An 18,582-nucleotide genomic window follows, 5' to 3' on the forward strand; every position below is an offset into this window, starting at 1 on the left:
AAACTCACTTTCTTTCATAATTCAGATAGAGCATGCAATTTTAAGCAACTTTTTAATTTACTCCTATTGTCAATATATAGGTACACACTTTTTTAAGCATCAGTCACCTATCTTCTCTTTTTGAAAGCATGCTTTAATATGTTAAATAAAAAACAAAAAGGGGGAGTTCAGGTTTCTATAGCAACGGGGCTTCAAAGGAATAGAACATAAAAGTCAAAAGTAAAACTTTGCACTTCTCGCAAAAATGCTGATGATTTTGATGTTAAATGCAACTGTTGTATGCAAGTATTTTTATACATGTGCTTGTATACAAAGATCTGAATTTCTAGTAAATCTATAGTAAACATTCAATCATGCTTATGAAATAGTACAATTTAAACATGGCAAAATAATTTAAATATGTTTTTGAATAAACAAAAAAAGTTAAGTTTAAGCAGGACTCCCAATACTTTATTGGTGGGTAATGTCCCCTTTTTTTTTATTTATTTTTTCTGTACAGGAACATTGTTTTAACAAAAACAAAATGCTCTGGTTTTTGATGTACCAAAAAATAAATAAAAAATAAAATAAAAAATAGAATATCCCTTACACTCAAAAAGCATGACGTGGAACAGCTCTGCAAAGTGGAAGCAAATGCAAAGAAGCAAAGTCAAGACAGCACCACTTTTAACTGTTGCAATCCAGGCAAGGAAATAGATTGCAGGGGGGGGGGGGGGGAATCATGAAAATGGACCTTTATTTATCCATCTGGGTGCAACTTAAAAAAAGCAATGTTTCAGGTCCAAATTAAGCCCTTAATCATGCTTCAGGAGGCCAAAAACGTCGACTATCCCAGGAAAATAGAAACAGCTGGCAAGTACAGGTTAAGTGAACGAAGCAACAAAAACAGAAGTTCCCTGCCTTTTCTAGCTTAAATGAGCATTAATATTTTTGGCCATTTATTATGAACAATTGCGGTGTGGAAAGTTAAAATTGATTTTCACACAATTTATCCTAATCATTAGAGCTGAATTGATGTATTTACCTCCAAAAGATAAAATTGGAGATAGAGATAGTGCAAAATGATTAAACAGTCACTATTGAGGTACCATATTTTTAGGTAAATAAGCTCCTCTGGTATACAAGACACATACAATTATTATAGAACACAATGGACATTAATTTTAAATGCAATAAGCAGGGGATTTTAACAGCATTTGTTTTTTTAGTACTATGACAAGCATTTTTTGCATTACTATTGCACTGGTAATATGTCATATTGAAAGTTTCAAAATGAACAAAATATTTAAAAGGTGAGTACCAATGGTAAAAAAAACATGAGTTCTGTATCTGTTCACCATACAAGGAGCTGTTGATAAGAATGTTACACTCACCCAAGCTGGTTAAGATAGGGCAGAACCCCACTAGCACTGAGGTAATGTGTAACAGTACCACTCCCAGGAGACAGACTTGTCTTTATGTATGGTTTCACTGTGAGCCCAGCTTCAACAGCCTTCTTAGCTAATAAACCTATTCATAATATAAAAAGAAGGAACACACAAAAACAAGATAAAATTAAAACAGATTTCAATACAGACTATAATCCCATTCATCAACAGGTTATGGTGGCTTTCACGCAAAAGTAGAATATGACAGTTAATGTAAACCCTATACCAGACGATATCCTAGATGGTCATGCAAACCCTCACACTATCTTACATTTCACCCCTTAAGCATATAGGACTAGGCATGTGCATTCGGAGGTTGCACAGATTTTAGTGCGTTTCTGTTGCACAAGAATCAATGTGGCAATGAAAATAGCTGAGTGGCACGAAGAGCCGCTGCCTTTCGCATTTGGAGGTGAACGAAACCACCTAATGCACATGCCTGGTACCTACTACATCACAGGATAATTTGCCTAGTGCACCCTGTTGACGAAGTAGCTACGTCCTGACTTCTCCCTCATGCTGTAGCCCCGGTTGTTGGCTGACAGCTAAGACCGCAGCCACAGGTAGAAGACATCTCCCTTCATATGGTAAGGGAGAGCCGATTGTGCTCCCGTTACCATATGGCGGTAGATTGACAGATTACTGCAGGCACTGACACAGTTTGTGTTACTGTCTATAATGATCTCTGCTGGTGCTGTCCACTAAAACTACTTAATAAAAAATAAATAAAAACATCTACAAACTAGGTACTGGCAGACAGGCAATAGCCAATAAAAAGAGAACCTTTCAAGATTATTTAATGTCAACGGAATGCAGAGGCTCAAACGGAACCTGTTGCAAAACCCGAAGAACAAGATTTAGGCTCCAAGGAAGAGCCCCAGATCTAAACACAGGTCTGATCCTATTTAGAGCGTTAAAGGGACAGTCAACACCCGACACAACTTAATCCTATACCTTAGATTCACAAAAGAAGATGCGCCTGCACCGCATCCCATTTTCAATACCTCTAACGTTATAGGAGTAATCGTCCAAAACACATACGTTTTCCTCCTGTAGATAGGGCCACCAAACTCCTCCTCCTTTTGTCCCCTTATCTATTGAATTGAATGTTCGTTCATGTTGGAAACGCTATTAGTTTGTTAATGTGCATTTGCGCATTTTAAATTTCTGTCCGGTCACAAGCAGTAAATGACATTCCTCTTTTTTTGGTTCCTAGAGGTTTGCGCATGCCCAAATCCGAATTGCCGTGAACGAGTGTTAAGAATCCAACCGAGGATTCTATTATTATTGGTGGATGCGTTGAAAGTGGCACTTACTACGTAACGCTGGAGGGAGTTTGGCTGCCATATCTACAGGAGGAAAATTATGCGTTTCAACGATTACTCCTACATCGTTAGAGGTATTGAACATGGGATGTGGTGCAGGCGCATCTTTTTTGTGGATCTAAGGTATGGGATTAAGTTGTGTCGGGTGTTGACTGTCCCTTTAACAAAGGACTGCATGTCTGGAAGCTCTGATAGCCTGATGAAACAGCCCAGAGTAGGCTGAGAAATGCGTCGCTGTGTTATTAAAGTTATTTTATATCTATACACTTGCTGTTGTGTGGTATATCACCTTCTGTGAAAATTACACTCCTGTAAATATATGTTTGAACCTCCAGGGCACTGCTTGTGCATCTATTAGATCCGCTTGGGGATCCCTCGACCTGTACCTGGGTAGCTTGGTATTGAGACGGCACACCATGAGATCTATCTCTGGTGTCCCCCACTTGCTGCATATCTCTGCAAACACCTCGGGATGGAGAAACCATTCCCCTGGATGGAAGGATTGCCTGCTGAAAAAAATCCGCCTCCCAGTTGTCCACACCTAGAATGTGGATAGCTGACAGAGAACAGCTGTGGGCCTCCGCCCACTCCAGAATCTGAGATACTTCCTTCATCGCCAAGGAACTTCTCGTTCCCCCCCTGATGGTTGATGTAAGCCACCAAGGTTATATTGTCTGATTGGAATCTGATAAACTGGTACGAACACAGAAGTGGCTAAACCTTCAAGGCCTTGAAGATTGCTCGTAGTTCCAAAATATTGATCGGTTGGAAGGACTCCTCCTGAGTCCACAACATCTGTGCCTTCCTGGCACCTCTAACAGCTCCACTTCCGGATAGGCTTGTGTCTGTAGTCACAATTTCCCAGGATGGTCTTAAGAAGCATGACCCTTGGGACAGATGATCTGGACAGAGCCACCAAGAGAGCGATTCTCTCGACCAGCTGTCTCATACAATCTGTTGAGGTGGATCTGAATGAGACCATGAGACCAATCACCTCCATACACTGAGCCACAGAGGGACTCAAGGAGGCCCGGAGGGCAAGACATGCCGAAGTTAGCTTGCAACATCTCTGGTCTGTTAGAAATATCCTCATGGATATGGAGTCTATTATAGTACCCAGGAATTCCACCCTGGTACTTAGAATAATAGAACTATTTTCCAAGTTTATCTTCCATCCATGTGATCGAAGAAGACTGAGAAGGGATAAAAGGATGGTGCTTGCACCAGAATATCGTCCAAGTATGGGGCTACTGCAATACTCTGAGTACCCCGAGTTGTGGCAATGGCTAGAAGAGCCCCCAGAACCTTCATAAATATTCTTGGAGCAGTAGCTAAGCCAGATGGAAGGGCAATGAACTGGAAGTGCTGGTCCAGGAATGCAAACCTCAGGAACTGAAAGTTTTTCCTATGGATTGATACATGAAGGTAAGCGTCCTTCAGATCTATAGTGGTCATAAACTGGCCTTCCTGAATTAAAAGAAGGATGTACCTTATCTCCATCTTGAAAGAGAGGACACTTAGAAATTTGTTTAAGCACTTTAGGTCCAGAATTGGCCGGAAGTTCCCTCCTTCTTTGGGACCACAAAAAGGTATGAATAAAACCCCAAACCTCATTTTTCGATAGGCACCTGGACAACAACTCCTAAGGAGGATAGATTCCAAATGCACCCTAGAAAGGCATCCCTCTTTTCTGGTCTGGTAGACAGATTCGAGAGAAGGAATCTGCCCCTTGGCGGATGAGATTTGAAGTTTATTTTGTATCCCTGAGATACCACCTCCAGGACCCACGGATCCTGTATGTCCTTGAACCAGGCGTCTGAGAAAAAAAAAAAAAAAAAAAAAAAAAAAGAAAAGTCTGCCTGCCCCCTACATGATCCGATCAGGGGCTGCCCCTTCATGACAATTTGTTTTCGGCGGGCTTCTTATTCTGCTTGGATTCATTCCAGGACTGAGATGGCTTCAAAGTACTCTTGGTTTGCTCGGGCTAGGAGGATTGTTGTCATTGGGATTTGTCAGAACGAAAGGAAAGAAAATTAGAAGATTTGCGTCCCTTAGAATTGTTCTTATCTTGCGGTAGGATCTTGCCTCCAGTAACCGTAGAAATAATGGAGTCCAGGCCCGGACCAAATAAAATCTTTCCCTTGAAGGGAAGAGAAAGGAGTCTGGACTTAGAAGTCATATCCGCAGACCAAGACTTCAACCAGAGCACCAGACGGGCTAGGACCACAAAGTCGAAGGCCTTTGCATTTAGGCGAATAATTTGCATGTTCGCATCACAGATAAACGAATTAGCAATTCTCAGAGCTTAAATTCTGTCTTGAATATCCTCAAGGGGAGACTCCACCTCAATTAGTTCCAAAAAAGAGTCGCACCAGTAGGTAGCCGCTCCAACAACCGCCAGATGAAACAAAAATCGCGTATATTGAAACCTTCTCAGAAAGGTTTCCATTTTCTTATCCATCGGCTCTCTGAACGAAGGACTATCCTCAAGAAATATAGGGGCCTATTTATTACGTGTGTCCGACACGATCTGATCAGTGGATAATATCCGACAGACATCGCTGAATGCAGAGAGCAATAAGCTCTCCACATTCAGCATTGCACCAGCACCTCTTGTGAACTGCTGGTGCAACGCCGCCCCCTGCAGATTTGCGGCTGCTAGAAGGGGGTGTCAATCAACCCAATCGTATTCGATCGGGTTGAATTGCGGCGATGTCTGTCGCCTTCTCAGAGCAGGCGGACAGGTAATAGAGCAGCGGTCTTAAGACCGTTGCTTCATAACTGGTGTTTCTGGAGAGCCATACGGAGCTTGATAAATGGGCCCCATAGTAGTACGTTTAGCAAGCGTAGAGATAGCACCATCCACCTTAGGAATGGAGCCCCACAAATCCAGTTGAGAGTTCGGAACCGGGACTAACTTTTTAAAAGTAGACGAGGGGGAAAAGGAAGAACCAATTCTTTCCTATTCGTTCTTAATAATGTTCGCCATCTTAACCGGCAAAGGAAAAGTCAAAGGAACTTTCCTGTCTGCGTAAACTGTCTAATTTAGGCATCATAGGTTCTTTAGGCAGCACGAGCTCTGGAACCTCTAACGTAGACAGAACCTCCTTTAATAAAAAACAAAAGTGCTCAATTTTAAATCTAAAGGACGGTTTCTCTGCAGGAGGCTTAGACCCTAAGGACTCGGACCGAGAAAGTTCACCCTCTGAACCTACAGAGGTTAACTCATCATCGGATAACTGGGACATAATAGCTAAATCCGATAAATATTTAGAGGACTGAGTCAGGAGAGCTAGGTTTAACCTTTCTCTTGCGTTTGTTACAGCGAGGTAATGCACTGAGGGACGCAAACACCACCATTTGTAACTATGCGGCAAAGTCCACAAGAAGGCGGCCCCCTCCGGATGGAGGATTAGATGCGCTACTGGGAACTGCATGTGGATTGGATAATGTAGCAAGGATAGTAATCTCACGGGACACCGAGTCCTGAGAGGTGGACGGCTCAGAGGGACTTGGAGCCTTAGCAGGCTTGTCTCTCTTCTTAGACTTTATAATGGTGTTAAGGCATGTGGAACATAATTGAGTTGGCAGAAAAACCACAGCCTCCTCACAATAAAAACAGGTATGATTTAGTGAAGAAGTACCTTCTAACATTTCAGAGTCCTCCATAGCTCAGGTTATAACCACAGAAAGACACAAATAAAAACGTTTTTTATTATAGAAAACTGCACCTTTATACTCCCAATGGCTGGGGCACTCACCACCTCCTAGACCCAGACAGTTAACAGAGGAAATGCTCTCCTCAGGTTCAAGTCTCAGCCGGAATGGAGCAAATGAACATAGCCCTGTTATTAAAAGTACAGCAAGTAATAGGAGCTGTGCAACACTTTCAAAAACGAAAGTGAAACCTGTTTGTTCCAGCCAAAAACACACAGTCTATCAGTCCAGGAGAAAATCACACTAAGTGGCTTGTAAATAATTAATACATTTATTAACCCCAAATGTTCAATAAACCCCCTTCAGAGGATATTAACCCTGGATCCTATCAAGGTATAAAGGAGCCACACTGTGACCCTGTTAGAGAGTATTATGTGTAAAAATTGAAACTAACTTACCTCCAGGATCCATTCTGTGGAACAGAACACAGCCGCTCAAGTGTGACAGTCTTATAGCAGCGCTCCTGACATGGACTTGAGTGAAAGCAGGCAGTGAAACTCGTCAACACTGATTGCTTAGGAGCTGTTAGCAGTAGTCTGGATGGTTTCACAGAAAAACTTTCCCTGCATCTCCAGACTCTAACTTTCATCAATACTCTAACTGAGAGCTTGACATGACAACTTAAAACTCCAGTCCTATCTTGAAGGGCAGATACCCTATTTCAGTATTCTCCGAATCTTCTGACACCTCTCTGCCACCTCCTAACGTGACAAAAGGCAAAAGAATGACTGGGGTAAAGAGGAAGTGGGAGGGATATTCAAGACTTTGGCTGGGGTGTCTTTGCCTCCTCCTGGTGGCCAGGTGTTGTATTTCCCAACAGTAAGGAATGAAGCCGTGGACTAACGCTAGCTTAGGAAGGAAATATATTTAAACGGCATTATAATCCATATTATATCACTAAATACATGCACAGGACTCCAACCATATAATTTGAAATTTTAGAAAATATAAACAGGGCACAACTCACAAGTTTTGCAACTTTGAAGCAATGGACTGTTGCTGCATCTTTACAAGTATGCTGGTTTACAGTGTATTTCCTTTAAAGGAATGTTAAAGGGACACTGTACCCAAAATTTTTCTTTCGTGATTCAGATTGAGCATGAAATTTTAAGCAACTTTCTAATTTACTCCTATTATCAAATTTTCTTCATTCTCTTGGTATCTTTATTTGAAATGCAAGAATGTAAGTTTAGATGCCGGCCCATTTTTGGTGAACAACCTGGGTTGTCCTTGCTGATTGGTGGATAAATTCATCCACCAATAAAAAAGTACTGTCCAGAGTACTGAAACCAAAAAAAAGCTTAGATGCCTTCTTTTTCAAATAATGATAGCAAGAGAACAAAGAAAAATTGATAATAGGAGTAAATTAGAAAGTTGCTTAAAATTGCCTGCTCTTTCTGAATTACAAAAGAAAAAATTTGAGTTCAGTGTCCCTTTAAGGCTGTAATAATAAAGGTTTTACTATAGGTCATTGTTCTCCCCCAGGACCTATTAAAATTACACACCACCCGGCTGATTTCACCAGTAAAATTTGTTTATATATTTTTTTTAAAAAAAAATGTTTGCACAGATTATCATTAAATCAATTTATGTTAAATTGTGCAATTTATTTGTGCGTTGGATAGCCTAAATAACATTTATAAATAAAATTTTATAAGAATATTACAAAAGTATTCCACTGCCCCCACGACTGCTTCATAATGCAACCCGGTTGGCAAACATTTCTGTATGTTATTCTCTTTTTGCCTGTAATTTAAATATGAAAAATGTGAGTTTTTAAATTACTAATAAATGCGGAAGTGCTGATTTCGGACTTAACACTTATTGGTTGTACATTCTAGTGACCCATTTATAACGGTCCTAATTGCCTAATTCCCGTCAGCAGAAAAGGAAACCTAGTTCAAGAAATGTAACAGGCAAATATTTATATTTCCTCATTGCATAGGTTAATATATTTTAGAAAACACACATCATGAGGCTAATTTGCATTAGCCAATCACAGTAGGCAACCTGGGTTCTCTATTCCTAGCTCCAGGTAGCTCGCATGGATCCACGCAAGCACTCTGGAATATGAGTTCCTCGCATATGTGCAATATCTCCAAGACTAAATATGCAATGTCACATTCTATGCGGTCACGTGACCGCAGTGTAATCGGAGCCAGCAGAAGCATCCACAGCATCAATACCAGCAGAGTGAGATGCAGCAGATATTGCATTTGTTTAAATTATTAAATAGTAAAATAAGTGGAACACTGTTCGCACACACTATGTTTACATAAGAGATACAGGATGTTACATAAACGTTATGCGTAATTGTTGGGAAGGCGCACAGCATAAATTAATATTTTAATTAGGATGGCAGCGATTGAACATTATGAAATTGTCTAAACACAACAACCAACCATTTTTGTTGCTGGAATTTGTGATTTAGAATAAAAGATAACATTTTATATAGTTATGAAGAAAAAAGCTTCAATTTCAAATATAAGTAAATTCAATCTGCTGCTTTTTATTTACTCTTTACAATATGTTTTTTAGTGACAATTTTGTAATCCATTTACAATATTGTTTTTTGGACACTAAAACATAATTTATGCTTACCAGATAAATTTATTTATCTTGTGGTGTATCCAGTCCACGGATCATCCATTACTTGTGGGATATTCTCCTTCCCAACAGGAAGCTGCAAGAGGATCAACCACAGCAGAGCCGTCTATATAGCTCCTCCCCTAACTGCCACCTCCAGTCATTCGACCGAAGACAAGCAAGAGAAAGGAGAAACCATAGGGTGCAGTGGTGACTGTAGTTTAAAAATAAAATATACCTGCCTTAAAATGACAGGGCGGGCCGTGGACTGGATACACCACAAGAGAAATAAATTTATCAGGTAAGCATAAATTATGTTTTCTCTTGTAAGGTGTATCCAGTCCACGGATCATCCATTACTTGTGGGATACCAATACCAAAGCTAAAGTACACGGATGAAGGGAGGGACAAGGCAGGTACTTAAACGGAAGGTACCACTGCCTGTAAAACCTTTCTCCCAAAAATAGCCTCCGAAGAAGCAAAAGTATCAAATTTATAAAACTTTGAAGACCAAGTCGCCGCCTTGCAAATCTGTTCAACAGAAGCCTGATTTTTAAAAGCCCATGTGGAAGCCACAGCTCTAGTAGAATGAGCTGTAATCCTTTCAGGAGGCTGCTGGCCAGCAGTCTCATAAGATAAGCGTATTATACTTGTTAGCCAAAACGAAAGAAGTTGCCGAAGCCTTTTGGCCTCTCCTCTGTCCAGAGTAGACAACCAACAAAGCAGATGTTTGACGAAAATCTTTAGTAGCTTGTAAATAAAACTGTAAAAGCATGAACCACGTCAAGATTGTGTAATAGACGTTCCTTCTTTGAAGAAGGATTAGGACACAATGACGGAACAACAATCTCCTGATTGATATTCTTATTAGATACCACCTTAGGTAAAAACCCAGGTTTGGTACGCAAAACTACCTTATCTGCATGGAAGATCAGATAAGGGGAATCACACTGTAAGGCAGATAACTCGGAAACTCTACGAGCCGAGGAAATAGCTACCAAAAACAGAACTTTCCAAGATAAAAGCTTGATATCTATGGAATGAAGAGGTTCAAACGAAACCCCTTGGAGAACTTTAAGAACCAAATTTAAACTCCATTGCGGAGCAACTGGTTTAAACACAGGCTTGATTCTAACTAAAGCCTGACAAAACGCCTGAACGTCTGGAACATCCGCCAGACGCCTGTGCAAAAGAATAGACAGAGCAGAAATCTGTCCCTTTAAGGAACTAGTTGACAATCCCTTTTCCAATCCTTCTTGGAGAAAAGATAATATCCTGGAAATCCTGACTTTACTCCATGAGTAACCCTTGGATTCACACCAATAAAGATATTTACGCCATATCTTAGGATAGATTTTCCTGATGACAGGCTTTCGTGCCAGAATTAAGGTATCAATGACTGACTCGGAGAAGCCACACTTTGATAAAATCAAGCGTTCAATCTCCAGGCAGTCAGTCTCAGAGAAATTAGATTTGGATGGTTAAAAGGACCCTGAAATAGAAGGTCCTGTCTCAGAGGCAGAGTCCATGGTGGAAGGGATGACATGTCCACCAGATCTGCATACCAAGTCCTGCGTGGCCACGCAGGTGCTATCAAACTCACCGATGCTCTCTCCTGCTTGATTTTGGTAATCAGACGAGGGAGCAGAGGAAACGGTGGAAACACATAAGCCAGGTTGAAGGACCAAGGCGCTGCTAGAGCATCTATCAGCGTTGCCTTGGGATCCCTGGACCTGGATCCGTAACAAGGAAGTTTGGCGTTCTGGCGAGACGCCATGATATCCAGTTCTGGTTTGCCCCAACGTTGAACCAATTGTGCAAACACATCCGGATGGAGCTCCCACTCCCCCGGATGAAAAGTCTGTCGACTTAGAAAATCCGCCTCCCAGTTTTTTACACCTGGGATATGGATAGCTGATAGGTGGCAAGAGTGAATCTCTGCCCATTGAATTATCTTTGAAACTTCCAACATCGCTAGGGAACTCCTTGTTCCCCCTTGATGGTTGATGTAAGCTACAGTCGTGATGTTGTCAGACTGAAATCTGATGAACCTCATTGTCGCTAGCTATGGCCAAGCCTGAAGAGCATTGAATATCGCTCTTAGTTCCAGAATGTTTATTGGAAGGAGGGTCTCCTCCTGAATCCAATATCCCTGAGCCTTCAGGGAGTTCCAGACTGCCCCCAGCCTAGAAGGCTAGCATCTGTCGTTACTATTGTCCAATCTGGCCTGCGAAAGGTCATATCTTTGGACAGATGGACCCGAGATAGCCACCAGAGAGAATCCCTGGTCTCTTGATCCAGATTTAGTAGAGGGGACAAATCTGTGTAATCCCCATTCCACTGACTGAGCATGCAGAGTTGCAGCGGTCTGAGATGTAGGCGGGCAAACGGCACTATGTCCATTGCCGCTACCATTAAGCCGATTACTTCCATACACTGAGCCACCGAAGGGTGAGAAGTAGAATAAAGAACACGGCAAGAATTTAGAAGTTTTGATAACCTGGTCTCTGTCAGGTAAATCCTCATTTCTACAGAATCTATCAGAGTTCCCAGAAAGGAAACTCTTGTGAGATGTGATAGAGAACTCTTCTCTTCGTTCACTTTCCACCCGTGCGACCTCAGACATGCCAGAACTATGTCCGTATGAGACTTGGCAATTTGGAAATTTGACGCCTGTATCAGAATGTCGTCTAAATAAGGGGCCACTGCTATGCCCCGCGGCCTTAGGACCGCCAGAAGTGACCCCAGAACCTTCGTAAAGATTCTTGGAGCTGTAGCTAACCCAAAGGGAAGAGCTACAAACTGGTAATGCCTGTCCAGGAAGGCAAACCTGAGAAACCGATGATGATCTTTGCATATCGGAATGTGAAGATAAGCATCCTTTAAATCCACTGTAGTCATGTATTGACTCTCCTGGATCATAGGTAGGATGGTACGAATAGTCTCCATCTTGAATGATGGAACCCTGAGAAATTTGTTTAGGATCTTGAGATCTAAGATTGGTCTGAAGGTTCCCTCTTTCTTGGGAACCACAAACAGATTTGAATAGAAGCCTTGTCCCTGTTCCTCCTTTGGAACTGGGTGGATCACTCCCATTACTTGGAGGTCTTGAACACAATGTAAGAATGCCTCTCTCTTTATCTGGTTTGCAGATAATTGTGAAAGGTGAAATCTCCGTTTTGGAGGGGAAGCTTTGAAGTCCAGAAGATATCCCTGGGATACAATTTCCAACGCCCAGGGATCCTGGACATCTCTTGCCCAAGCCTGGGCGAAGAGAGAAAGTCTGCTCCCTACTAGATCCGTTACCGGATCGGGGGCCAATCCTTCATGCTGTCTTAGAGGCAGCAGCAGGCTTTTTGGCCTGCTTACCTTTGTTCCAAGTCTGGTTAGGTCTCCAGACCGACTTGGACTGGGCAAAAGTTCCCTCTTGTTTTGTATTAGAGGAAGTTGATGCCGTGCTCATCTTAAAGTTTTCGAAAGGCACGAAAATTAGTCTGTTTAGCCCTTGATTTATTAGACCTGTCCTGAGGGAGGGCATGACCTTTTCCTCCTGTGATATCAGAAATGATCTCCTTCAAACCAGGCCCGAATAGGGTCTGCCCCTTGAAGGGAATATTAAGAAGCTTAGACTTTGAAGTAACGTCAGCTGACCATGATTTAAGCCATAGCACCCTACGCGCCTGAATAGCAAAACCAGAATTCTTAGCCGTTAGTTTGGTCAAATGAACAATGGCATCAGAAACAAATGAATTGGCTAGCTTAAGTGCTCTAAGCTTGTCAAGTATATCGTCCAATGGGTTCTCTACCTGTAAAGCCTCTTCCAGAGACTCAAACCAGAAGGCCGCCGCAGCAGTGACTGGGGCAATGCATGCAAGAGGCTGTAGAATTGTTGAATAAACATTTTCTTAAGGTAACCCTCTAACTTTTTATCCATTGGATCTAAGAAAGCACAACTGTCCTCGACGGGGATAGTAGTACGCTTAGCTAGGGTAGAAACTGCTCCCTCCACTTTAGGGACCGTCTGCCATAAGTCCCGTGTGGCGGCATCTATTGGAAACAATTTCTTAAAAATAGGAGGGGGAGAGAACGGTACACCTGGTCTATCCCATTCCTTAGTAATAATTTCTGAAAACCTTTTAGGTATTGGAAAAACATCAGTGTAAACAGGCACTGCATAGTATTTATCCAATCTGCACAATTTCTCTGGCACTGCAATGGTGTCACAGTCATTCAGAGTAGAAAAAACCTCCCTGAGCAACACGCGGAGGTGTTCAAGCTTAAATTTAAATGTTGGCATATCAGAATCAGGTTGAATCATCTTCCCCGAGTCAGAAACATCACCCACAGAAAGAAGCTCTCCTTCCTCAGCTTCTGCATATTGTTGTGAGGGGGTATCAGATATAGCTACTAAAGCGTAAGAGTGCTCTGTATTTCTTCTAACCCCAGAGCTGTCTCGCTTTCCTCATAACCCAGGTAGTCTGGCTAATACCGCTGACAGTGTATTATCCATGACTGCCGCCATGTCTTGTAAAGTAAACGCCATGGGCGCGCTAGATGTACTTGGCGCCTCTTGAGCGCGAGTCCCTTGAGCGAGAGTCAAAGGCTCTGACACGTGGGGCGAGTTAGTCGGCATAACTTTCCCCTTGTCAGATTCCTCTGGTGATAAATCTTTTAAAGACAGAATAACATAATTTATGTAAGAACTTACCTGATAAATTCATTTCTTTCATATTAGCAAGAGTCCATGAGCTAGTGACGTATGGGATATACATTCCTACCAGGAGGGGAAAAGTTTCCCAAACCTCAAAATGCCTATAAATACACCCCTCACCACACCCACAAATCAGTTTAACGCATAGCCAAGAAGTGGGGTGATAAGACAAAAGTGCGAAAGCATAAAAAATAAGGAATTGGAATAATTGTGCTTTATACAAAAAAATCATAACCACCACAAAAAAAAAAAAAAAAAAAAAAAAAAAAAAAAAGGGTGGGCCTCATGGACTCTTGCTAATATGAAAGAAATTAATTAATCAGGTAAGTTCTTACATAAATTATGTTTTCTTTCATGTAATTAGCAAGAGTCCATGAGCTAGTGACATATGGGATAATGAATACCCAAGATGTGGATCTTCCACGCAAGAGTCACTAGAGAGGGAGGGATAAAATAAAGACAGCCAATTCCGCTGAAAATAATCCACACCCAAAATAAAGTTTAAATCTTATAATGAAAAAAAATGAAATTATATGCAGAAGAATCAAACTAAAACAGCTGCCTGAAGTACTTTTCTACCAAAAACTGCTTCAGAAGAAGAAAACACATCAAAATGGTAGAATTTAGTAAAAGTATGCAAAGAAGACCAAGTTGCTGCTTTGCAAATCTGATCAACCGAAGCTTCATTCCTAAACGCCCAGGAAGTAGAAACTGACCTAGTAGAATGAGCTGTAATCCTTTGAGGCAGAGTTTTACCCGACTCGACATAAGCATGATGAATCAAAGACTTTAACCAAGACGCCAAAGAAATGGCAGAGGCCTTATGACCTTTCCTAGAACCGGAAAAGATAACAAATAGACTAGAAGTCTTTCGGAAATTTTTAGTAGCTTCAACATAATATTTCAAAGCTCTAACTACATCCAAAGAATGCAACAATCTTTCCTTAGAATTCTTAGGATTAGGACACAATGAAGGAACCACAATTTCTCTACTAATGTTGTTAGAATTCACAACCTTAGGTAAAAATTTAAAAGAAGTTCGCAACACCGCCTTATCCTGATGAAAAATCAGAAAAAGAGACTCACAAGAAAGAGCCGATAATTCAGAAACTCTTCTAGCAGAAGAGATGGCCAAAAGAAACAAAACTTTCCAAGAAAGTAATTTAATGTCCAGCGAATGCATAGGTTCAAACGGAGGAGCTTGAAGAGCCCCCAGAACCAAATTCAAACTCCAAGGAGGAGAAATTGACTTAATAACAGGTTTTATACGAACCAAAGCTTGTAAAAAACAATGAATATCAGGAAGACTAGCAATCTTTCTGTGAAAAAGAACAGAAAGAGCAGAGATTTGTCCTTTCAAGGAACTTGCAGACAAACCTTTATCCAAACCATCCTGAAGAAACTGTAAAATTCTAGGAATTCTAAAAGAATGCCAAGAAAAATGATGAGAAAGACACCAAGAAATGTAAATCTTCCAGACTCGATAATATATCTTCCTAGATACAGATTTACGAGCCTGTAACATAGTATTAATCACAGAGTCAGAGAAACCTCTATGACTGAGAATCAAGCGTTCAATCTCCATACCTTCAAATTTAAGGATTTGAGATCCTGATGGAAAAAAGGACCTTGCGATAGAAGGTCTGGTCTTAACGGAAGAGTCCACGGTTGGCAAGTGGCCATCCGGACAAGATCCGCATACCAAAACCTGTGAGGCCATGCTGGAGCCACCAGCAGAACAAACGAGCACTCCTTTAGAATCTTGGAAATTACTCTTGGAAGAAGAACTAGAGGCGGAAAGATATAGGCAGGATGATACTTCCAAAGAAGTGACAATGCATCCACTGCCTCCGCCTGAGGATCCCTGGTTCTGGACAGATACCTGGGAAGTTTCTTGTTTAGATGAGAAGCCATCAGATCTATTTCTGGAAGTCCCCACATTTGAACAATCTGAAGAAATACCTCTGGGTGAAGAGACCATTCGCCCGGATGTAACGTTTGGCGACTGAGATAATCCGCTTCCCAATTGTCTATACCTGGGATATGAACCGCAGAAATTAAACAGGAGCTGGATTCCGCCCATACCAGTATTCAAGATACTTCTTTCATAGCCAGAGGACTGTGAGTCCCTCCTTGATGATTGACATATGCCACAGTTGTGACATTGTCCGTCTGAAAACAAATGAACGACACTCTCTTTAGAAGAGGCCATGACTGAAGAGCTCTGAAAATTGCATGGAGTTCCAAAATATTGGATCGGTAATCTCACCTCCTGAGATTCCCAAACCCCTTGTGCTGTCAGAGACCCCCAAACAGCTCCCCAACCTGTCAGACTTGCATCTGTTGAAATCACAGTCCAGGTTGGAAGAACAAAAGAAGCCCCCTGAACTAAACGATGGTGGTCTGTCCACCACGTCAGAGAGTGTCGTACAATCGGTTTTAAAGATATTAATTGAGATATCTTTGTATAATCCCTGCACCACTGGTTCAGCATACAAAGCTGAAGAGGTCGCATGTGAAAACGAACAAAGGGGATCGCGTCCGATGCAGCAGTCATAAGACCTAGAATTTCCATGCATAAGGCTACCGAAGGGAATGATTGAGACTGAAGGTTTCGACAAGCTGAAACCAATTTCAGACGTCTCTTGTCTGTCAGAGACAGAGTCATGGACACTGAATCTATCTGGAAACCTAAAAAGGTTACCCTTGTCTGAGGAATCAATTAACTTTTTGGTAAATTGATCCTCCAACCATGTTCTCGAAGAAACAATACAAGTCGATTCGTATGAGATTCTGCTAAATGTGAAGACTGAGCAAGTACCAAGATATCGTCCAAATAAGGAAATACAACAATACCCTGTTCTCTGATTACAGACAGAAGGGCACCGAGAACCTTTGTAAAAATCCTTGGAGCTGTTGCAAGGCCAAACGGTAGAGCCACAAACTGGTAATGCTTGTCTAGGAAAGAGAATCTCAGAAACTGATAGTGATCTGGATGAATCGGAATATGCAGATATGCATCCTGTAAATCTATTGTGGACATATAATGCCCTTGTTAAACAAAAGGCAGAATAGTCCTTATAGTTACCATTTTGAATGTTGGTATCCTTACATAATGATTCAATATTTTTAAATCCAGAACTGGTCTGAAGGAATTCTCCTTCTTTGGTACAATGAAGAGATTTGAGTAAAACCCCAGCCCCTGTTCCAGAACTGGAACTGGCACAATTACTCCAGCCAACTCTAGATCTGAAACATTTCAGAAATGCTTGAGCTTTCACTGGATTTACTGGGACACAGGAAAGAAAAAATCTTCTTGCAGGAGGCCTTATCTTGAAGCCTATTCTCTACCCTTCTGAAACAATGTTCGGAATCCAAAGATTGTGAATCGAATTGATCCAAATTTCTTTGAAAAATCGTAATCTGCCCCCTACCAGCTGGGCTGGAATGAGGGCCGCACCTTCATGTTGACTTGGGAGCTGGCTTTGGCTTTCTAAAAGTCTTTGATTTATTCCAGACTGGAGATGGTTTCCAAACTGATACCGCTCCTGTAGGGGAAGGATCAGGCTTTTGTTCCTTATTGTGACGAAAGGAACGAAAACGATTATTAGAACTAAATTTACCTTTAGATTTTTTTATCCTGTGGTAAAAAAGTTCCTTTCCCCCCAGTAACAGTTGAAATAATAGAATCCAACTGTGAACCAAATAATTTATTACCCTGGAAAGAAAGGGAAAGCAAAGTTGACTTAGAAGACATATCAGCATTCCAAGTTTTAAGCCATAAAGCTCTTCTAGCTAAAATAGCTAGAGACATATACCTGACATCAACCCTAATGATATCAAAGATGGCATCATAAATAAAATTATTAGCATGTTGAAGAAGATTAACAATGCTATGAGAATTATGATCTGTTACTTGTTGCGCTAAAGCTTCTAACCAAAAAGTTGAAGCTGCAGCAACATCAGCTAAAGATATAGCAGGTCTAAGAAGATTACCTGAACATAAGTAAGCTTTTCTTAGAAAGGATTCAATTTTCCTATCTAAAGGATCCTTAAAGGAAGTACTATCTGCCGTAGGAATAGTAGTACGTTTAGCAAGAGTAGAGATAGCCCCATCAACCTTAGGGATTTTGTCCCAAAACTCTAATCTGTGAGATGGCACAGGATATAATTGCTTAAAACGTTTAGAAGGAGAAAATGAATTACCCAAATTATTCCATTCCCTGGAAATTACTTCAGAAATAGCATCAGGGACAGGAAAAACTTCTGGAATAACTACAGGAGATTTAAAAACCTTATTTAAACGTTTAGATTTAGTATCAAGAGGACCAGAATCCTCTATTTCTAATGCAATTAAAACTTCTTTAAGTAAAGAACGAATAAATTCCATTTTGAAAAAATATGAAGATTTATCAGCATCAACCTCTGAAACAGAATCCTCTGAACCAGAGGAATCATTATCAGAATCAGAATGATGATGTTCATTTAAAAATTCATCTGAAAAATGAGAAGTTTTAAAAGACCTTTTACGTTTACTAGAAGGAGGAATAACAGACATAGCCTTCTTAATGGATTTAGAAACAAAATCTCTTATGTTAACAGGAACATTCTGAGTATTAGATGTTGATGGAACAGCAACAGGTAATGTAACATTACTAAAGGAAATATTATCTGCATTAACAAGTTTGTCATGACATTCATTACAAACAACAGCTGGAGGAACAGATACCACAAGTTTACAGCAAATACACTTAACTTTGGTAGGTCCAGCATCAGGCAGCGATTTTCCAGAAGTATCTTCTGATTCAGGGTCAAT

At 41.0% G+C, this 18,582-nt stretch overlaps 1 protein-coding gene across 3 annotated transcripts in view; it reads right to left on the reverse strand.

Annotated features, from left to right (window-relative positions):
• Positions 1–18,582, reverse strand: part of IREB2 (iron responsive element binding protein 2) — a gene marked incomplete in the record, with an annotated part of 432,524 nt that overhangs the window by 177,121 nt on the left and 236,821 nt on the right. For all 3 annotated transcript variants that reach the window (XM_053717273.1, XM_053717272.1, XM_053717271.1), the window contains 1 exon segment: positions 1,374–1,509. In XM_053717273.1, the coding sequence (XP_053573248.1) occupies positions 1,374–1,509 (136 nt within the window).

Source organism: Bombina bombina, chromosome 6 (genome assembly GCF_027579735.1).
Source record: "Bombina bombina isolate aBomBom1 chromosome 6, aBomBom1.pri, whole genome shotgun sequence".
Classification (NCBI taxonomy): Eukaryota; Metazoa; Chordata; class Amphibia; order Anura; family Bombinatoridae; genus Bombina; species Bombina bombina.